This window comes from Cyphomyrmex costatus, unplaced genomic scaffold (assembly GCF_001594065.2).
Source record: "Cyphomyrmex costatus isolate MS0001 unplaced genomic scaffold, Ccosl1.0 scaffold120, whole genome shotgun sequence".
NCBI lineage: Eukaryota > Metazoa > Arthropoda > Insecta > Hymenoptera > Formicidae > Cyphomyrmex > Cyphomyrmex costatus.
Window position 1 is genome coordinate 402889 of NW_017275174.1, and position 23321 is coordinate 426209.

Consider the following 23321-nt stretch of genomic DNA (forward strand, 5'->3'; position numbering starts at 1 on the left):
ATATATATATATATATATATACTTAAACATCAGCGTTTCGTCACGTCCGTGAGCTTTGCGTCTTCCCAAGACGAGAGCATCTTCCGCATCTTCGTCATGTTGATATCGCGCGGGAATACATTTGAAAATATGTACAAAGATCATTGTCTCATATAGCACACATTATACATGCGAAACACACACACATACACACAGGAGTATCATTCGTGTAATCTTTCTCTCTCCCTCTTTTCGAGGGGGAAACGCTATTGCTTTCTCGTTATTTCCTCGGTTTTTTTTTTTTTCTTACGCAGAGGTATTGCCGCACATTGATTTTGTATCTTTTCTCTTTTTGTCTTATTACAACAAAAAGTAGGCTACCACACATATGTACAACTTACATGTAGAATGTACCGAGAACGCGCGCGAGAGACGAGTCGGTTGTAATTGTAAATCTTGAAAGAAAAGAGGGGAGGCGTGCGCGTGCCGATGTGCGCGCATTTATACGTGCATTTACATGTACACATTTCACGTACACGTATACCCCGAAATCACACTTAAATCATGAATTAGTTAGATAAGCCACGCGTGAAGCCAGTACAGTCCCACGGCGTGAGAGTGTGCGAAAAGTAAGAGGAAGGTGTACTTTGTGTAATACATTTGAGCGTGTAAAGAGAGAGTGAGAGAAAGCCAAGCGAGGTCACAGAGAACGGAGAGAGAGAAAGAAAGAGAGAGAGAGAGAGAGAGAGAGACCGCATGTGTGTTAAGGAGTGCATGTGTATGTATGTCGATGCATGCACGCACGTATACGAGTGCATGTTTGGGAAAATGTGGGAGAAAATGCGAGTGATTTCGACACGAGCATGCAGTGGGTTTTAGCATAAATGATCTATTGACAAATGTTGTATATTATTACGAATTATAATGACACTATTATAATTAATTAATTAATTAATTAATTAATTATTATACCCTAATAATGTGAATTGAATTTAAACGACAAAAAATACACGAAATGATAAGTAATAGGCGAACAAATTTTTAATTGTTAGCGAAGCACACACGAAGCCGGAATTATAATGCCCCACAGCCCCCACGCGGGCCTAGAGGGCCGAAACTCGAAAGTAGCCGATCCGCACGACCAAGTCGAAAGTATATATATATATATATACACACCGAATACGCGGCGTAACGTTGCAGCGTTACGGCGAAGTCGCGCGGAGAGGCGGCGCGAACGTATGGAACTTAAAATCCTTGCCGGGAGAAAGTGCATCGCCCAGCCTCGAGCGGCACGACTCGCCCTCCGTATAAGGAAAGGACATACGAGACGATCCTCGTTACAATCTGTAACGTGTCCAGTGCGTCCGCGAGGTGCGATTAAACGGCATCTCGCCGCGCTAAACGAAATCTTTTAACATTCCGCAGTGTCGAACTAGTCACATTCACAGGGAAGCAACAAATCGTAAGGCGTATACTGATGAACATTTACGGCCGGTTTTATCGATGATTAATCTCTAATCGCGGTACCTTTATCGGTTCCTCGGCTTCTTTCCCGCAGCTTCGACTTCGGAAAGAGATGAAGGAACCGCTTAAAGCGAATTAGCTAGCTGGCTCTGGTGAGATTGGTCCTCGGACGTTGGAACAGACTGACGAAGGTTTAACAGATACATCGTTTGATTGATAACAGATATTCTCGTTTCTGCGTTATCCATTCCTTTTTCCAAAAGGTTCATCCCTTCCTCCTTTCGAATATATTTCATACTTTGTTGTTAGATAAATCTCGCTCCATTCGAATAATCGGCGATGCACTTCAAAACAGCATTCGGCATAGCCGCGATGCAAGGCAATGTTATAGTCGACGTATGTAAATTCGGCCGCATCTTCACCGAAAGCCATTTTAGCTTCGAACAAAAGTCCTACGAGAGAGTCGTCGCGTTACAGGAAACGTCTCGAGCGAAACTCTCGTGATTATTACAAGTAAGAAGTAACGGATAGATTGCAGGTTCTCGACGAATTCGATGAAAGTATCCATCATGAATAACAGACGATCGCAAACGGGTGACCTGGTGTCGCATATTAATCGGGAAACTGTTTTTGATAGTTTATTATATACCGAGAAAAAATATCTTAATTTCAAAAAGATATTTCTTTACTCGTATTAAAAAAAAAACATTTCTTCGAATCAAGAAAAATTTTTTTAAAGATATTTTTTTTACTTTAAAATCTTACTTTTTTAAATTAAAAAAAATTTTAATTTTAAAGAAATTGTTATTAATCCAAAGAAATAATGTTTTTAAATACGCGAGCAAAGAAATATTTTTTTTTAATTCAGATTTTTTTTTCTCAGTGTAGGCTGTGTATTCATAGTCCGACTCTTATTATTTCAAGATTGCCTCAAGTAATATCTTAAGATGCCAATATGGCTCACAATCAGTGATTGATTTATGACATCTTAAGATTGTATTTAAGGCGACTTCTTAAATATATAAGAACCTATTTACGAATACTGGTTTTCTAATTTCGGACGCGTTTTATTATGTTTTTTCTTCTATACATTTCTCTTTGAATCGTATCTACGAGATATGGAAACGCGTACGATTTTCGTATGAAACAAAAAATGTTTTCAATGCAACGTAGTGATACGAGTCCTCCACTGGCGATCAGGATAACATATAAACGCTTGCCTTTGAAGTCGCGCTTCTCGTTTCCGTGCGAAATGTGCAACTAGCTTATGAAGGATCACGAGAGCGAAAGGTACGCGTAACATACTTCGAAAAGTCGTTAATACGCGTATCACTCTTAATTACTTAATGCAAATTCGCATTAATTACGGTCTTTGTTGCGCGATCCTCAGTACTCGCAAGCAAATCAAAGGGCTGTTGCAATTTTGTTAATAAGTCATTCTATTTTCATCTAATTCTGCTGAAATTACCTTTGATTCGCACATTGCGCATTGTAACGAAGTTACAAGGCATAAATAAAGTCACATATTTCCTGATTAGCATCTCTTTTTAGCAATTTCCATAACGTTCGTATATTTCTAATTAACATTTTTCTCTGATCTCACGCAAACACGTGTTTATTATTTTTTTTCAGGCGAGTCATTTAAGATTATGGAGTAAATTAAATTAGCGCATTCTCTAGTTAGCGTACTAAACAAAAATTGCAAGATTCTTTCGAAGCTAATAGAAATCAAATTAAAGTTGTGTACTTAGAATTGATTTTAATTTTAAAGTCAATTTTATCGGTAAATTAAAAATAAATCAACATTCGCACATTGAGTCTAAATGTTTCTTTTATCTAGTAATTGGAAGCTTTTTCTTCGTTTTCACGTTGCATAATTACGCGCGACGGAGAAATTGAATGCATTCGCGTCGAATTCTCGTGGCAAGCTGCATCATTAAACGTACTAAAACGTTCAATTGAACCTTTTGCGATCACGTATATAGAGCGCGATTCATGAAACCACCGGCTGATAAACAGCGAGCGCTCGATTAGCTTAATTTCTATTCTTCAACAAGATTTAGCGCGAATGACATTTGCTGATCGTATTACCACGATGTCGTTGTAATTCACGATTAATATTTGATAGACTATTAATAAACGAACTGTTCATCTAGCGTTTGTGAGTGCCGCGAGTACCATGTTTATTTAATTGACTCATTCACTTCATTCGACGTTTGATTAATGGTACACGAACCATGGTGGAATGATTGGTATTTTGTCAGAGGGAACGGAAAATTGTAAAGGAGAACTACGAAACCATTTGTCGAGTCTAAAAATGCCAACGAGTTATTTCCTTTTCGTAAACAGGATTGTCGTTTTTTAATTTAAATGGAAGTATAATCAGATAAAATATTCTCATATATTCAACTGTGATTAGTCAATTATGTAACAACTACAGTCGCTTAAAACTATGCTTACGCAATTGTAGTATGGGATTTACTTGCGAGCTTTGGATTGAGCAGCCGAGTGACTACCACGAATCATTGTGTTTACCATTTTCTTTCTATCAATTCGATTGATATATATCAAGCAAATCTCCGAGTCGTAGGACTGATCTTTGCAGACAGAGTTCCTCATTTTAACGTTTCAGTAATCGAGCAACTTTGCTTAAAATGTTAGACCTTCTGGTATTTAAATAATAATCAGAGATTTCTCAGTAGCTAATTTTTACGCAGAAAGGGTAAAAGAGAAGGACGAGGCTAGAGGAGATTCGATATTTGCTTCATCTTGCTAAATGAATTTCCATCAAGTTTTTAATCGTTTGTACAAGTCCGGCCGCATATGTGCATTTGGAAAGATCGTCTTCGCCAGGTGTCATTTCTACTCCGAATAAAAACTTCAGTTATTAACGCGTTGCGATCTACGCACAATTTACAAGTCTCTGCGAATCACAAATTGCATATCACCCTCACCGACCGTGTCTCAGGAAAAGCAGATTAGTGTTACACGGACGGAGGTCGTGTATCGCGCCGCGATTACCTGGACCAGTTAGTGTCTCACCCCGTTGTCCACCCCCGATACTGTTTACCTAAAAGGATAATATTCCAAATAATTGTTGACAGATGATCAATCGTGTGAATATATGATAATGAGAGGAAGAACAAAAAAAGAAGACGTGCCACTCGTCGCTGAGTACAACGTACACGCGCGAAGGCAACCTACCGTTATTGTTCCAAGTTCAGAGGACCTCTTCTCTGTCATTGCACCTTGACGTTTCTCAAAAGTTTTGCCTCGTCCTTGCAGGTCTGAGTACACGTTCGGCTGTAGGCATAATTCGAATCGTTTAATCAGCCGGGCACAAGGAGAATGCGAGTTCACCTCAAAGCGGCACTTTTGAACGCGACTTTATAGATGTACATTTTTCATCAAATAATTTGTACGGTTTCAATGTATAGTTTATATTCACATTAAAATTATAATCGACGAAGATTATTATTCTGAGAAGCTTAATCGAGAATGTCAGTACAGTCGATGCTAACTTTCGTTGAATGTAACTATACTTATGTAGACAATTTTTCTATTTGCATTAGCCATAGTTAGATCAGAATTAAATTGTAATCAAAGCCGTTGTGATGCATTTCCGCAATTTCCTCGAGTTGCAGAACAATCTAGAAGACGCCTCGGCCTTTCTGATATCCCTCAGACGTCTTTTAGATCCGCGTTTCGTTTTCTTTTTTTTTTTTTTCCGACGTCTACGAGCAACATGGACGAGCAAGAGACGAGGAGCCGTTCCGTTTAAACGTAACATCCCTCACGGTGGGACACGTTTGTCGGTCGCGGCTGCTATTCCATAAATTCCCTCTGTAAATACCGTCCTCTGAATTTGGCACGGAGGCTCCCGGTGCCTCTCCGCGGTCTCGGTGTGAGAGAAACGCAGTCCTGAGATTGGGCGTGGGTCGAACGGATTCGTCAACGCCGGGCCAGTCTTGAGCGATGATTGCGCACCGACATTGCGTGTAAAATATTAGCGAATTAGGGACGATTTAATTGCGATCAAGGATATCACACCTACCTACCCTGTACTCTAGTGGACATGGGCCAAAAACTCGGTATATTATATTAATATACGTTCAAGGTTGGCCCATCGCCATGACCAATGAAGTAGTGAAAAGGAGGGCAAGCGGAGAGCGAGAGAGAGAGGGGGAAGAGGGGGGGAGGGAGGAGAGGGGGGAGGGGAGGAAGATAGAAGCAAAAGAGAGAATTGTCATCCAATCACATTTTTACGCACTCCAAATTTTTATCCTCGTCATTTGTATCATAGCAGCCGTGTGTTTAAAGACGACTCCACATTATGTGTATGTAATCAAAATTGTAACTGATAAAACGTTAATAAAAAAACGATATCCAAAGTCCCGCTGCTGTGTGCCATCGTCTCGCTCCCGATCTTTACTTCCGCCTGTGCACAATTACGACGAAAGTCTTAACGAGACTTCGGTTTAATTTTTATGATTTTTTGCATAACTTTTCGTTTCAATGTTAGCCGTGCAAAAAACGTTCGATCAACGGAAACCGCGGCAATTGCCATTCGCGGTTAATAGAATTTTTAAGTAAAGTTTTAAATACCGCCTAACATTTTTAAATTAATTACAGATTTATATACGTTCAAAAAGTTTGAAATCAATTTACTGATAAAAATGGAAATAAATTTAACATAGAGCGATGAGTGAACAACACAAATAAAAGAAAGAAATCTTTGAGAATATATATTACAAGTATTTCTTAACAAAATGAAAAAATTATGAAAGTTTAGAGATTTTTTAATATTTTCCATTTGTGTGTGAAAGTAATACAAAAAGTTTAGCGGTGATTTAGATCTTAGATAAAAATAGACGTGTTTCAAAAAATAATTAAGATAAAATAAGAAAAAATGTTCATTTAAACTTTCAATATTAAAATTTTTATTCACTTCAAATTTTAATTTTATTTAAATGTATTATTAAACATTAATATTGAGATCTTGAACTTTCTTTATTTCTTTGTCCGTTTCTACCAATGTAGTTTAATTTTAATCTCGATTCAACTCTTCGTCTTTTTCTCTGTTTTCAAAAATTAGAAAAGACGAAAAGAGTAAATTGAACTGACAATGAGATTAAAGTTAATTTACGCGCGTTAGTAAACGGACATAAAAATTTGAAATTGGCGCCAAGTCTCGCGGCGATTGCCCGCGCCTTCGAAAATTTCAAATTTGCGTGCCGATTGGCTGTTCAACCTGTTCCTCTCTTTCGCTGCGCTAAAACTCCAACTTCGCACATGTTCGACACGCAACTCCTGGATTCGCCGCCGGCGTCGTTGGCGTCGTCCTCATTCCTCCGCGATCGATGGTTATGTATTGGTACGCGCGCGGCGCGGTTAGGTATCGCGGATGACGATGATCGCAATTTCTCATTTAATTAGTTTCACGATAATTAATAGTATGCGTTGATTTAGAAGAGAAGTCACCTCTTGCACTCGTGATACGTTTTTATCGACGGCGATAACGAAATTTACGAAAAGAACCCGAGACCGGCTCGAGGTGTTTAACGTATAGTTATCACCACGAGTCCGTGGTTATCTACAGCTATCTATGCGATACATCCGGAGATCGTAAATGAGACCGAATGGACTGACTGTGCTCCGTACGAGAGATTCGTAACGTAGCAGCGCCGCGAGCGAACGATGTATACGTGGAAGCTGACCGGTTATGCTCTCAGAAGATTCAATAGCGATTACGGCAGCGGTACTAACAAATTAGCTCTCGTTCTACAACACTGCGGTCCGAGGACACAGGGTCGCGGTAAACTCGGCAGCTATCGCCGGAGGATAAGCTCGTGGTTCCGGGAGCAGGGTACGCAGACAGTTCAGGCTTGCAGGAAACAGTTTGAGTTTGTGGCGGCCCAGAGAATCAGAAGGTACATGCAGATATTCCACCTCTATACGAGGATATGGGACGAGATGGCACTGAGAGAATTCATGCGACTGTGGAGACTTAGACTCGCTAAGAACGCCAAGAACTTCCTGATAAGCGCGGCCGGAGTAAGCGTGTACAACTGGGACCGTGATAGGATAAATGACGATGAAATTAATAGGTACTTGCGATGAATGTTTACAAGAACAAGACACGTGTAATATATTCATAAATAATTTTTGACATTCTGTATTGCAGGTATAATCGTGAAATCGAAGGAATTTATAGATTAAGAGACTCTACGGTGGTCTGTACAAAGTGTCATTTGCGAATTGTTATCGATACTATACAGTCTGATGTAAAATATTGTAAATGTAGTGGAGTTCAGTCTTCTGCTGCTTCTAATGAGAATTGTAAGTTTTTCTTGCATTAATTATTCAGCTTTGAAACGTTTTATTATATACATAAATATATTTGATTTTATGTTATATTGTTTATGTCAAATTTTTATACGTAATATAAAAAATACGTACAGCAGACGATTGGCAACCTTTCATCGAGCGTCAAGATATGTTGATATGGAGGAAAGTAGAACCTGATTCGGGTGGATTGTTTGCCTATAAAGTATATGGTTCATTCTCTGATGTTACCGCTGAAGATTTTCTACAAGTACAAATCGATGTAGATTATAGAAAGCAATGGGATCCCACTGCTCAGGAATTACATATTATTGAGACTGATCCGAAGTCTGAATCATCTGTTGATCATAGTACTGATGTTATTCATTGGGAAATGATCTGGCCTGTAAGTATAATATAATGTACCATCTTTTAGATGGATCTGTTCACTTAATAATTTTAATTTGTATTTGTGCAGAAATTATTTTCAAATAGAGATTATGTATATCAACGGCGATGGGTCATGGATAAAGAGAAAGGACTTGTAGTTATTGTCAGTCGAGTGACGGAACATCCTAATGTACCAGAGAGGCGGGGAATTTATAGGTATATAAAGAACAGTTACCATTAACAGTCAATATTCAAGCATAAAATATATGTGATGGCAGATCATTAAGTCAGTGTGTTGATCAATTTTTAGTTTTAAATTCTTATAATATTATATAATATTTTGTTAATTAAACAGTTTTTTATATTTTTTTTTACTGTGATGATTATTCAGGAGCTTTAATTCAATAACTGAACATTTAAGCTATCAGAATTAAGTATCTTAATACTTTAATATCTGTATGCAACAGAGTTAGAACATATTGGTCATACATGGTGATAAAGCCCTATACAGAATTTCACGAACCAGGCATTGAATTTGGACTTACTTACTTCGACGATCCTGGTGTCTCTGTACCATCTGCTGTCACTGCATGGGTAGCATTGAGAGGTTTGTTGTAAATTATAAAATCAATTATGGAATTGTTTTAAAATTTAATGCATTTGTAATATAATTAATTAATGACGATTACTTAGGTTTACCAGACTTTCTAATTCGCATGAGACAGGCCTCAAAGGATTATCAAAAGTATAAACTAATGAAAAAAAATGCACCTGACAGTAATCGTCTTACTTTATCTGAAGAGGACATTTCCAAACAGCAAATTGATGTAGAAGATAAGTTAAAGAACAATAAAAAATCGATGAGAGATTATAAAGATCAACAAAATGATTCTACTAACGATACTAACAAATTAGATCTAACACACGATGTACAGCAAGAAAATGACCTAGCGGAAAGTGAAAATAAGGATACCACTTCTGCACCCAAAGAAGAGCAAGGTTTATTACATTATTTCTATCTTACAAAATTATTTGCATTTTTGGATTTTTGACAAATGGATTTAATGAAGTAACTTTTGGCTAGTAGATGTTTTAACGTGATTTCGCATGGAGGAAATAATAATCTGCCGATAAAGCTATAGAACAGATTCATGGATGTGTGGAACAAGTGACATTTTATTAACATATCTTGGATATATGATTTCATAGATAATAAGAATGAAATTGTGTGAATATGACTGAATTGTTCAACTTCTTTTTTTTTTGGAAAAGTATGAGTTCCATGTTTTATAAAAAGAAGAAACAAAAATGTTAAACAAGAAGTGAGACTGATTAAGTATGTCATCGCCTTTCGTCCATTTGTTAATTGAAAATCTGCATTATGTGTCAAAATAATGAACAAGAGCAAGTAGAACATAATTTAATTTTTAAATTATGGAAACACGATATGTAGAGAACTGCTTAAATTTTATAATTCATATAGAATAATTCGTATAAAGATATCTGTATGAAACAAATTGAATTATGTCTTTAAACGTAGACACAAAGATATATTTGTATATATTACACAGGGTGTAACTAAAAGGTGCGGTTAAACTTTAGAGATATTTCTCACACATAGAGAATAAATACATATTATATGATCATAATCTTAAGTGTCTTTATAAATAAAAATCTAGAAGATTTAGATGGGAGAATCATGGAGGTCTTGCAAACATTTTGAGCTATACTGAGTAACGGTGGATTGTTGACATATATTCATATAAACTTTTTCTTATTTTAGTGTGTGGGGAGTACGATTCCGAAGTTTGTCATCTTATTTTAATTACACCCTATATGTATCATCTCTCTGTGTGTAAACGTAGGTAGACGTCACAAATGTATAATATTTACCTCATCCCTTTGTGTGTAATTAAATTAGGCGTCACCGGTTTACATCAACAAAAAAAATCAATGTTCTGATGCTAAATTTTTATTATAAATAATCTATTCTACAACTAATATTTTCAGACAATATATAAATACATTTTTAAAGAATTAATATAAATTTCTCTTTATATTACTATTAAATTAATTTTATATTTAAGAAACAATTAGCAATTTTTGAAAATTATGGCCGAAGTTATAAATAAACTTTAATTTTCGTGCAGTATAAAATACGTAAATGTATATAATATAGTATACAAATATATTTTAAGTGTTTTCTATTGTATATACAATATAATTACATGTATGTATAATATAAATACACATATATATATATGAAAATAATATTGTGGCACTTTTAAAATTGTATAAGAAATGATCATAGAGAAAATATAATAGTAAATTTTTATTAGAGAATGTCATGTAAATAGATTATATATATATTAATCATGATGTTAATAATAAATAATGTGTAATTGTTTATCTACTGTATTTCTTGTAAATATAAAATGTTATTTACAAATTTTTTATTCATTTGTTAATGTATAAGTTCCTCAAAGGGAATCCGCGAATTTGGCTTGGATTCGGCAATGTGACTACATGAATCCATTTCTACATATCTATTTCAATTCTCAAGAAATTGAAATAAATAGAAATGGATTCGTCCGAATCCAAAATTTTGATTTTTCGGATACTGGGGTATTATAAGTCCATAGAAAGAGACGTGCTAAAAATAAATTTATCGGATATCAAAAACGATTCGCTCTCGCACGAAGTCGCTGCTCTAGTTGATCAGTGATCCGAAATTCGTAGTTCTGATCTTTAGTTCAATGACATCAAGCAAAAGACATGCGCCCGTGAACGCGTGACATGTAGGTCGCAGTGGGGTTGGCTTCACAAAGTGTAGTGGAATAGAGCGGTGGCCGGAGCGGTGTGGTCGACGTCGACAGTGACGGGGGCAGCGTCGTGCGGTGCGGTCGATCGTGTTTCGTTTCTTCGGCGGGGAAGAACGATCGGCAGCTTTCGTTCGACGTTCACACCGCCACGGCGATTCCCAGCTGGATCGCGCATTCCGTTCCGAGATACGAAAGTTTCTCACGGAATTTTTTTATTTTTGGAAGACTGGTGAAAAAGATGCTTTTCATCATTGGCACGCACGCCAGACACTGAACGCACTCTCTCTTTCGCTATCGACTTGTTCCTCGGCTCCGATTCCTGACGCCGAAGGAGAGCGGGAATTTCGTAAGTTTCAGCACGCTGAGCCCGGAAAATTGGAAGATTGAGCGCGTCCTTCGGCGATTCAGGTTTATCAAACCGGTTTCAAGGACGCGCAATTTTTTCCAAGCGAGGATTTTAAATGCCTTTCGTCCGGCGAACTCCCCCTTCTGTTTAAATGTGCGATTTCCTCTTTTTTATCAAGTGAGTCAGAGAAGAATCTTTTATAAATTAATCATTTCCTGTATATATTTTTTGTATATTTTTTTATTGTAATGATTGTTTACTTCTTTAGTTCGCCAACTTTCAAGTTAGTCATTTAATCACTACTTTAATTAATTTTTTCTAATTTATGTCTAATTACCTTCTTTCTTATAAACAGCTAGAAATTATATTAAAGTAAAATTAGAACTTCAGAATTGTCTTCTATATCTCTTTCAAATGACAATATTTCTTTTACTGTAATGACCTTGTTTACTCGGTTAGTTTATCAACTTCGGAATTAGCCGCCACATATGCGAATAGGCAAAGTGCACTTGCTGCGACGTAGGCGTGCGCAGAAAAAAGAGACAGAGACGAACGAAGAAACGGTTATCAATTCAATAATGGCACGTTTATAATTTGCGCTTGAATCGGTCGTCCAATAGCACATGCTGTGCATAAACGCCGTTCACAATTGCAAACCGCAAGATCGCAAGAAGCTAATAGCGAAATTTACATTAGCGCATTACACTAAATTAGTGCATACTAAAAGTTGTTTTGTATGAAATTAACAAAGTATAATAAAAGCTTATAAATATATATTTTGAACGATTAAATAGTCAATATATATAATATGTCACAGTATATAAAGAAGATATATGTATTATTTTATTGTCAATTTTAATTACATATTATAAGTTAGAAACGAGACAATTTAAACCAACATAAATCACCATCATAAATCAACTAAGAGAATTACCACTTATGATCTCAAAGTTGGTATAATACATCTGTATGCATTTAAATAAATTTATCTTGGATATATATTTGCACCGATTACTTTTCGTATCTGTATAATACAATTAATGATGATAATTAAATTATGTTACTGCATTTGGAATTTGGATACTTTACATAAAACAGTCTTTTTAATGTGTATTAATCCAGTGTAATGCGAATGACTAAATTCACTATAAGTATTGCTTTCAAAGTGTCGACAATATGTGAGATACATTCCTTTTCTTTTGTCTGAAATAGTGATATCCGTACAGAATATATCTTTACTATTCCAATAATTTGTTTTCGAATGACTATGCATGTATCTTTATCTCGTGATATGATCCTACGCTCCGTCGAGATAACTTGCTTGTTAGCATAAAATGGAAATGTGTCGAGCCATTCATCATTAAGTATGTGCCATAGTAATGTTATCCAACGAGCAAATCTACTTGTTCTAATTATTTATATGCAAGATTGTCCGGTTTTATTATGAAAATTATGTATATATGCTAGTGATTATGTTGTTTCTGTACCTTTCTAGTTTTCATACAGCAGAAACTTGTCATTAATATTTTATATATATATCAATATATAAAAAATATATATCAATAAATTTTATATATATATCATATATGTATATATATATATATATATGAAAATTAAAAATATATATCAATCGTAATCATTGATAAAACAAAAACTATCTGATCAGAATTAAAATTGAAGTAATCAAAACAATTTTAATAAAATAATTAAAATTTATATTTTATACAGTATTTTTATCTAATTATTTTTCCCATTATAATTGCATTTTTTCAATACTCATTAATTTTTTGTTGGCCTAAATTTGCATCCAGGATTTCATTATACTGTTTTAAGCTTCTAATTAAATGTTGAAATTTAATATTGGTTATAGAAATTTTCTACTAGAAAACCTGAAAAAGTCAGGAAATTTTATTTTACGTGACAACTTTGAACTATTATATGAAGTTATTGTATAATTAAAAGTTAATATTTTTTTTTATATTTGATAGGCATTAAACGAAATCAATTCCATTATCATGTTCCAATTTTCCAAGAAATTTAGATATTAAAAAACTAGATATGATAAAATTTAAACAGATATCATAAACATTACTTAGGCCTGGTTCCACCAATGTAAGAGATTATTGTGATTTTGTTATTCAGATAACTCATTAATTATTTGAATTATTTAGCCAGCAATAAATTCCATTCTGTATAATGTATTACGATTATTCCACATTATCCCCGTGCTAACCCATTACATCCAGATCCTGCCGAATCCTCGTAACGTCCGCATCGAGCCATAAGAATTTGAATCAACGAAGTTCGCTATAAGAATTTGAATCAACGATTTTAAAAAATGGCAGGAAAGAAGAAAGGCAAGAAAGTGAAGAAAGTAAAGAAAGTGAAGAAACAGGAGAAAAAGATCGTGGATGAGTATCAATTACGTAGAGATTTGAGAGAGCAGGCAAAGATGACAAAATCCGCGGACTTGGTACAGGAAGCTGCGATGCTTACACAAGTTGAGCCTCAATACTCCGAGGATATTAGGATCGGTGGTATAGAAGGGTGAGTTTCTCTTTTTCTCAATCATGTATAATTAATTCAATTAATTAAATCTTCTTGTGCGCGCACTCCTGTAATAAAGAGAAATTCTGTTAAACTCTCGTGACAATATTTAAATTTATGATTATATATATATATAAGCAAAGTAATGTAAATATTAATATATTGCGTTATTTTGCGAGCTGTAGTAAGCACGATGAAACGTGCAAGATTATCGGAAGTTATCGGAAACGTGAGATACTGGAACACGTACGTTATGTCATAATTTGTTACTTCTATGAAATGTGTTATGCCATACTCTGTCACTTTTTTCAATTTAAGAATCAACTAGGAATCCGGGAAAATCCGGATGATAAAAATCTTGTGAATTATATATCAGATATATCTCACTTTTATTTGGTCTGCGATTTTATCTGTCAAACTCAAGTCATGGCACGATCGATAACTGCTGTCAATCCAAAGATTATTGTTGATCGATAATTTATGCATACAATTCGAATATTTCCTTTGCTTATTTCGCAATGCTCTTCGTAGCGTTTGCTCTCGCTTTTATTATAATATTTATCTTATCTTGACATAGTTATGAAGATTTAAAGCGGCAATTTTGCCTTCAAGGAAGAGAAACGTGAATATCCATGCTGTAATTCTCGAATATGTGTAGATAATTAAAAAAATATTTGTGTTAATTTTTAAAATATGGAGCGAGATGCAACAACTGCTTTATAAATCATTGTAATTGACAAACTGTAAAAAAGAGGAGCAAATTGCATACGACCAAAATTTAAAAAACACGAAATTTCATATCTCATTGCGATAAGATTTTTGAATGGGGAGTGGTTTTAATAATTAAAACGAATAGTATCTGATATTATTTTCTCTCTCTCTCTCTCTCTCTCTCTTTCTCTCTCTCTCTCTCTCTCTAGAAATATAAGCACTTTAATATTTATCGTTTTATAATTATATAATAATATTAATAATTCTTTGATGCATATCGAATGATTTCTCCACTTCTTATATGACAGAGAAAGAGAGAGATATAAGACATTTCAGGCACTGATAATAGCAATCAACGTTCATTAAGGCCGACTTAACTATGACAGGTCATGCATATCTCCCGCTGAGTAGATATGTTGATACGTATCTTTATTTGTTAAGAAAAGAATCGAGCCATTAAATAAAAGAAAATGTAATTGATTATGTAATTGGTTCTGTTGTACACACAAAGTGGTACAACAGAAAGAAGAGAAATTTAGATATGTAATATTCACAGGATATTCGCGACAAGAAATATTTAATTAAGATCTGTGTAATTAATAAATACTTCGCTCCTATTAATCGTCAATTAATTAACTTTCAGAGGCGCTACACATTCCACACTCATAATTCTCAATGGAAAAGGTGCGAAGCTAACAGAAGTTAAAGGACCGCACACTAATCATTGGGTGACTAAAAAAGATATTATACGAATGGTTTATCTTTAAAGTGCTGAATCAAGGGGAAAGTTTCAAACGGGATTTTTTAATCTCTGCAGCACTTTCAAAATAAATGATTCGAACAATTACAGAAATGTTTTGCCTGCTGAAGAAAGTTATTACAAAGGAGTGTAGAAATTTGGTTTATTTCTAGGTAATCGGAGTAGATGAGACAGCTGCCAGACTCAGTGCGATGATCGAGAGGGGTAAACAACTACTAGATATACCGGAAAATGTTCCTTTAGATTGCGTAGTGAGTAGAAATTAAGTATTTTCATTATTATAATAACATATTACGTGTATTACACACATAATTACTTGCAATATTATAATAAAACTGCAAAATAATTAATAATATAATTATAAACATAATTAACAGTTCTAAATGACATATTAAATGGCATATAAAATTATTTTAAAATAAACGGTCTAACTTAGTTTGTGTTACTCTCAAATTTCGAATTTTTGATTAAATGGAATCAACTTTGATTTTTAAAAGAAAGAATTCATTCAGCAATTTTTTTTTCATCAATAGGGACTTACTTTAAGCGGTTGTGAGGAGGAGACCATCAATCGTCAAATTGTGGAAACTTTGTTGAAAGAATATCCGCAGTCTGCCAAAGACTACGTAATTGGTTCAGATACTCTTGGTAGCCTTAGGACTGGCCTGGAATCCGGTGGGATCGTGTTGATCGCTGGAACTGGCAGCAATGCTTTACTCATCAACCCGGATGGAAAAACTCATGGTTGTGGAGGATGGGGACACATGATGGGCGACGAAGGAGGAGGTACATATTGTTTACTGTAAAAGAATATAATGTGAAAAAATTGATTTCCACATTACGAAAAATTCGTAAATAATATTTTATTCTTTTAATTGACAATGATCTAAATTCTCATTTAAATAAATTCAATAATTTACATTTAAATTATTGACACTAGCTATATTAATTATTTTCTTTTGCTTATTTTAAGCTTATTGGATCGCCTTTCATGCTTGTAAATATGTATTCGATGATATTGATGATCTCATTGAAGCACCAGAATCAATAAGTTACGTTTGGCCGGCAATGAGAAGTTATTTCAATGTGACTGATAGACACGGTATATTACCATACCTATACGCAAACTTTGATAAGAGTACTATTGCCGGTTTCACCAAGGAAATTGTGGTCGGCTGCGAGAGGGGCGATCCACTGTGCCTTAAACTCTTCGAGGAAGCTGGACAACTTCTGGCGAAACATATTATCGCTGTCTCGAAGAAGGCGCATAGCGTTAGTATCTTAAAAAAAAATACAAAATGGTTGAATTTATGTAAAATAAAACTTAGTAATAAAAAATATTTATAAAATGCTAATAATTTTTTTTAATTGCATTTTTCTTTCAGGATCTCAAACTTGCTCACGGGGGTTTAAAGGTGATCTGTGTCGGATCTGTATGGAAATCATGGAAATTTATGAAGAACGCTTTCATGAACGAAATTCACAACAGGAATGTTGTAGATGAATTGAGTTTAATGCATTTGACAACATCATCGGCATTAGGCGCTTGTTACCTGGCTGCAGAGAAAATTAATTGTCCTTTCGTCAAGCCGTATGATAGTAACGTTGAGATTTTTTTTCATTACAAGCGCGATCACTATCCAGAAACACGAAAAACAGAACATTCGATAGAATTAAAAAATCATACGTCTGACTATAATGGTGCTCAGGTTCATGGAAACGGGGAAAGTACGTGATAAGATATAAATAAATAAATAAGGAAATTTTAAAAAACACTAGCGTTTTTTAGTCGGTACTGAAATACGTTACAAGAGTAACAAAAACGAATTCGCATGATTGTTAATCGGAAAGATCTAAGTTTCTAATTGAAGCGATTACGAAGCACAAGTGTAACAGATCTAAATATACGAATGATAACTACACAGATCTGCAAAAAATAAAGAATTACTTTTGTAAAAATTACAGATTGTAAATATCGATTTAACATGTACATATATGAATTTTTATGATTACAAATTATATATAAATTTCTATGAAATCAAAAGCAATAGAATAAAATATTTTTGAGCACATGCTGTTGGAGAGTGATGTAGTACTTTAAGATATCCTTATAAACTTAAAAAAAATTAACAGGGTAACAAAAAATTGAATAATTTTTTTAAGTACAATCGAGATTTTGGATTTTGTTTTTTTTATACGCACCAAATTTCACAATAATAAAAGAATGGGACTAAAAGCCATCTGGGATACGGCATGGAGCTGCGTATGGTTGATTTTCAGTCTATTAATTAAAATTATATTGTATTTGGTTTTGTTTATCTTCGGCTTCGTATTCTTCGCGGGCTGTATTGGTGCAATAATAATCCTCATTTTGTACGTTTTTGGCTTTCTATCGACAAACGAACGCAGATGATTAAGAGATCCACAGACGTGTCATATCTGGTAAGAGATGTAACAAATTATCATTAGTGTTAATGTAAATATATATAGTATGAGAGAAGCGTTTTAAGAAGCTTATCGCTGGCGTGAAATTACGTGGCAATGTATTTTTGAAAAATATATTTATATCAGGATATCACAATTTATCTCGTGTACATTGCAGCAACACACATATACAAGTATAATATCTTTCTCTCTTATTTACATGTAGTCTCTGGCTAAAGCTGAAACTATTATAATTCATATAGCTGAGTTCTTTTCATTGGAATCTTGTTTTTTAAAAACAATTCTTTAACGATATAATTATAATTCTTTAATATATATAATATATATAATATATATAATATATGAGCTTGTTGCACTGAATAACATTCATTTACTTAAAATTTAACGATCCATATGTTTAAAAATATATATATATATTTAACTATTTCCCGAAAACATGATCGAAACAGCCATTTAGGAATTATTATGCTGTCGTTGTACGCATACACTTAGTCTCAGTACGCATTGAGAATGATATCGAGTTCAAGATACTTCGCACAATACTTAATGATACAACATGTGCTTGCTACGAAGCAAAATATTGTTATTGTTAATTACGGCACTCCTACCTTACTGTCCTAGCTTAATCAACTTTATTCGGATTAAGTGAACTTAAAACACTCGTTATTCCACTTGTGATGAGAGTTAAAAAACTATATAATAGACATTGACATCCATTTGGATTCATATCTATATTCTAAATGTAGTTAATTCCTGGCGATTTTTACTCGCGGCCGCGTGTACGTTACTTATTATAATCACATTTTTATAAAAAATATTCAGATCGGCGATATAGCCATCGCAGAGTTTCCTCATTTATGGATAACCCTAGAAACATAATATGCAACAAATGCTGTAATTGAATGCACTAATTAAATTTTCCCATTATACACACAAAGTAGAAACTCTACAAAGTAATAATCAGTGTTTTAAATCGAATATTTCTATAAGCAGTGGCTCTACGCTGGATGGATTGACATTCAAGTAAACTCCTACGACCTCATCGTTCAGTTTATGAAGTTCAGAAATCTTCTGTATTAACTTGAGGAATGTGGATTTAGCTTCGCAACCAGGATAAACACTTTCGAGATACCGTCTGAGGAGATAATAATACGAATTCTGAAAAAAAAATTTATGAAAAATACAATTTAACATATTTAATTTTCTAAATCTGTTTTATACCAGATAAAAAAAGTAAGACTACTTAAAACAAAACATGTTATAAACTATCAACACTTCTATATTGATTTACCATTATATAAATTTTACTGTAAATCATGTACATATTTTAATGTATGAAAGAATATTTTAGAATAATTCACTTTAAAAATTCCAACTTACCTGCTCCAATTTAATAACATCACCATGTACGACTCTCGGTCTATCGGGAGTAAACAAAGCAATTGCACTTAAAATCAAAATGATGTTTTCATCCCGCCAGCGAGGGTCAAATGTTCTGACAAACCTTGCGTGCTCCGCATATAAATTTCCTTTTGCTTCTTTTAGAACATCAACTTTGATACTTGACATGCTCTCTTGACTATGGGGTATCTTCCACATGTCTTTATCCGGATCGTAATTAATAGCCGATCTTAAAATCATCATTTCCGTACAGCCACCTTTCAACAGAGCCAACTGATCCTCTTGACACATATTCTTAAAGGCGTTTATCTTCTTAGACATCTTTATCAAGCGTCTAATCGCTATAGCCGTTAAATTTATAACGTCTAATAACATTGGATCAGATTGTCCAAAATTACTCTGCAAATAAATATTTTATTTTATTATCTCTCTTCCTCAAATTGTGTATACGAAAGATATAACATTTTGAATGTGTTACTTTAAATTTACAGTCCTCGTCAACTAAATTTGTTATATCATCGTCTAACGGAGCTAATAATGCTTTGTTAGCAACTATCAGCTCATTCAATTTCGCTCTCTCGGCGTCATTCAATTCCCTGCTGCTTTGGTTACCACCGAAACTAGAAAATGCTGAGTATTCTAACTTGATGGCTTCACATAAGATGGACTCTATAGAATTAGCAGCAATTGCTATCCTGAAACAAATATTACTTTTAATAGCGAATTTCATATCGTATCATTAAAATATGACACCTATGTGATGTATCTGGCTACCTTTGAACGTCCTGAAGAATATCTCTGGTAACGTCAGCTGTATTTTTATTCCAGTCTGTATTTGTATTAGGTTCTAAATTTTGATCTTTGCAATCTTCCGAGTTACGGTTTGTAATCAAGTCCGTCAGGATTGGATTTTCCACATGGCTTCCTTTAGATTTTGACGTATATCTAGAATCACTTGAATCGCTATTATTTTCCGGAGCTTCTCTAGATTGAGCTTTTGTTTTGACACCACGCCCAGTGTTTGTCGTATCGATTGCGTTGTTTTCCTCCAAGAATTGCGTGATATACGGATCCGTTGCCAAGCACGTGATCATATCAGGATCCGTGATAATCTTCATTATTATTCTCTGATCTTGAAATATTTTCGCAACTAAATTTGGATTACTGACGAACTTTGTTAGTAGACTAGGATTCTGTTTAAACTTTGTGATCAAATTACTTCCGCTTGAACATGTTTCCTTCGGCTTTTGACATATTGATGTTTCCTCTTTCGTAAGTTGCGACGACGAACCCAAGTTAGACTGACTTATCTCGTTTTGTAAAACGTGATCGATGAAGGAATTCTGTTCGCGAGTTTGTTCAAATTTAGAATAATTCGGCACATTTTCTTCAAACACAGAACTATAGTTTGATGATTCACGATTAACATCTGCAAACTCGGAATTAAATTGCAGTGAATTTTGTTCGTATCTCCCTGAATTCAAAGAAGAGTTTTTGTCCGTCCCAACATTCTGAGGCGCCACATTAAGATCGGCGAATCTTGCGCGACTGTAAACAGACAATATCAATTTAATGATTTCACTTCTATGCTGTTCTTTACATATTAGATAAGTTAGCCATACCTCGCAAGATTAGTCCTCAAACCGTGTGCGGACTCCTTTAGCATGTCCAATGTTTTTGTTTCAGCAATATTCGTATTCTCTGGTGGACTTGAAGGACTCGGAACGCTCGCTGCTGTCACTGGGCTCATACTTTCGACGTTTTGCCTATTACTGTCTAGGTCTGTGTATTTTCTATCGGACTCCCAAAAGTAGGTTTCTGATATTGTTGACGCGATTGAATTGACCGACATTGATGTGTCTTCAAATGTACAGTCATCTACACAGTCCTTTTTGGTCTTCGATGTTTTGCCATTATCAAGCTGAGATCGTTTCTTTGCGCGGTTCTTTTCGATCTTCTTACGTTTTAGAACCTTGTCCTCCTCAGACATAATATATTCCTTGCGCATGCCAATGTTGAAACATTTGTCCAAACGACATTTTTGGCAAAATCGTCTGGTTATAGTCGTGATGTTACAGTTTTCCGTGAAGGGGCATTTAAAGTCCTGCAACAAGAATACACGCTTCTTTTCAATCTAAAATATTAAGTATGCTATTTTATATATTTACTGATAACATTCTTATAAATTTCATATATATAAGCAAAGAATCGTTATCTTGATATCTGTATCGATCTGTTTTTAATTAATCTCACAAATAAATCAATTAATTTTTTCTGACCTGTTCAATAAAAATTATTTCAAATGCAAAAAAAGTCAATTTTAAATGCTAAAAATAAGTATCTGAAAGAAAATACATCTTATCTCTAATGTTCTTAAACAATCCATTATCAATAAATTTCAATATGCAGATGTTGCTTTTACAAGATTAATAATTGCATTTTTTGTATACATTCATTATTAATCTTTTGAAAGATCAAATAAAAAGTTCTAATCAGTGTATTTATAAACAAATTACGAATTTACGTACGTAACATAGATGACGTGTAAAAAAAATCATTTTCTATTTGAATCGACCAATAAAAAATTCTTCTCAATAACAAGATCTTCAAATCATAAAATTATTAATTGATTTTAGAAAATTAAAGAAATCTTTCGGCTTAAGAAATATTTAATCCACTTTTTGAAAAAACTGAATTTAAATTATAAATTCTCTTTAGTATTAAGATTAATTTCTTCTCAAATTCTTTTGAAATGATTCAAACTAGTACAATTAACAATGATATAATTTATTTCTTTAAGAATTTGAAGTTTATAAAACATCAGATTACTATAATGAGTCATATGCAGTTATCCAATAAGTTTATTTAATCTTTTTAAGTCAGATTTAAAGTTAAGAAAGATATTTCTCGACATTAAAATTAATGCTGGAAGATAAAATTGAATTTCTTTTTAAAGCAATTTCCTCAGAAATAATTATATGAATGGAAAATTCATTGGAGCTTCTACGAATTCAAGGATTATCAATTAGATTCAAAATCAAAGTTTTCTGAATATGAAATTAAGATTATTTACTCTGCAAGGTAGTCAAATAGAAATGCTTCAAATCGGAGCAGAATTCACCTTGTTCTTTAGTGCGTTTCTCCTGAAGAAGGCCTTGCAGCTCTCGCAAGAGACAGCATTGAAGTTGTAACCAAGTGCCCGGTCACCACAGACTCCACAAATCTTATTGGCCTCCCTCGCCGGCTGTTCATCATCCATCGCTCTTGGATCAGCGTTCTCCACGATTAACACGTCTTATCTACTCGTGCAGGCAGTAACATCGTTCCGTAATCTTGCTTTCGCTCTCCTCTCACCCTCGTCTTATCCCGTCCCTTGCGACGTCCTCTTGCTCGCGGAGCGCCATTGACTCACGTCAACATTGTTTATCGCATCCGTAGTGCCTGCCGGGGGCCAGGTCGAAGTTGGGGTTTCACGACAACATCTTCTTCCTCCTCCTCGCAGCTCAACACGCAGCTCAACACGCCTCGCTTAAATCCGCGCCTGCAAAAGTTACCTAAGTGATAGTGCCGAATGAGGCGCTCAATTGACGGCTCCACTTGTCAACAGTTAATGAAACGGTGCGCACAAATTCGTCGTATAATCCGTTCATCCCGCCGTCCCCCCTCTCTCTCTCTCTTTCTTGCCTACCCTTTATACCGCAGATGCATCCGTCACTGGAGGTACCACGCATCGCAAACGTGTTCTCAAAATGTAACTAGGCCTCGTCCACGATCATATACTTGTGACCACGACCTTCACGACGTCCACGTGATCGCAGGCCATTCTCGCGCGTACTTTCAAACAGGTTTCCGGAAAGCAGGAAACTGAGGCTGTGTTCGGTTTAGACGCTCAAGCGCTTATCATCATTCTATTTTTATCGTTCATTAGATTATCGGATAGTCCATGAGGATATAAGTGGTGAAAGCATTTAAACTAAACGTAGCCAGAATCTCCGAAAAATTTCTTTTTCTTCCTGACATAAAAACGTCGGATAGTTTTGACAGAAAAGCACGTAGGAAACTAAACGTAGAAGCTGTATTCTTCAACTACAAACTTTCGAGTATTTCAGACATAATGGTCTATAAATTTAGC

General features: G+C 34.7%; 3 protein-coding genes across 5 annotated transcripts; 2 read left to right on the plus strand and 1 right to left on the minus strand.

Annotated features, from left to right (window-relative positions):
• Nucleotides 1-7140: 7140 nt before the first annotated feature.
• Nucleotides 7141-9317, plus strand: LOC108779156 (stAR-related lipid transfer protein 7, mitochondrial). Its single transcript, XM_018546527.1, has 6 exons — nucleotides 7141-7550; nucleotides 7628-7782; nucleotides 7905-8173; nucleotides 8246-8373; nucleotides 8625-8764; nucleotides 8851-9317. The coding sequence occupies exons 1-6, from the start codon at nucleotides 7141-7143 to the stop codon at nucleotides 9207-9209; spliced, it is 1461 nt and encodes a 486-aa protein (XP_018402029.1). The 3' UTR covers nucleotides 9210-9317.
• Nucleotides 9318-11252: 1935 nt separating this feature from the next.
• Nagk (N-acetylglucosamine kinase) lies at nucleotides 11253-17328 on the plus strand. Of its 3 annotated transcripts, none has more exons than XM_018546147.1 (7): nucleotides 11253-11502; nucleotides 13572-13872; nucleotides 15227-15311; nucleotides 15496-15594; nucleotides 15877-16129; nucleotides 16317-16615; nucleotides 16729-17328. In XM_018546147.1, the coding sequence occupies exons 2-7, from the start codon at nucleotides 13664-13666 to the stop codon at nucleotides 17077-17079; spliced, it is 1296 nt and encodes a 431-aa protein (XP_018401649.1). In that variant the 5' UTR covers nucleotides 11253-11502; nucleotides 13572-13663; the 3' UTR covers nucleotides 17080-17328. The 3 variants fall into 3 exon arrangements, with proteins under 3 accessions (XP_018401649.1, XP_018401654.1, XP_018401645.1); XM_018546152.1 differs by having other exon boundaries at nucleotides 16380-16615; nucleotides 16729-17327; XM_018546143.1 differs by having other exon boundaries at nucleotides 11270-11325; nucleotides 16729-17079.
• Nucleotides 17329-18139: 811 nt separating this feature from the next.
• Nucleotides 18140-22905, minus strand: Hr96 (Nuclear hormone receptor HR96). The gene is given in 6 exon segments (XM_018546852.1): nucleotides 18140-18946; nucleotides 19169-19588; nucleotides 19668-19884; nucleotides 19964-20802; nucleotides 20805-21293; nucleotides 22311-22905. Coding segments are annotated over 6 exon segments (2301 nt in total). The 5' UTR covers nucleotides 22449-22905; the 3' UTR covers nucleotides 18140-18748.
• Nucleotides 22906-23321: the final 416 nt, after the last annotated feature.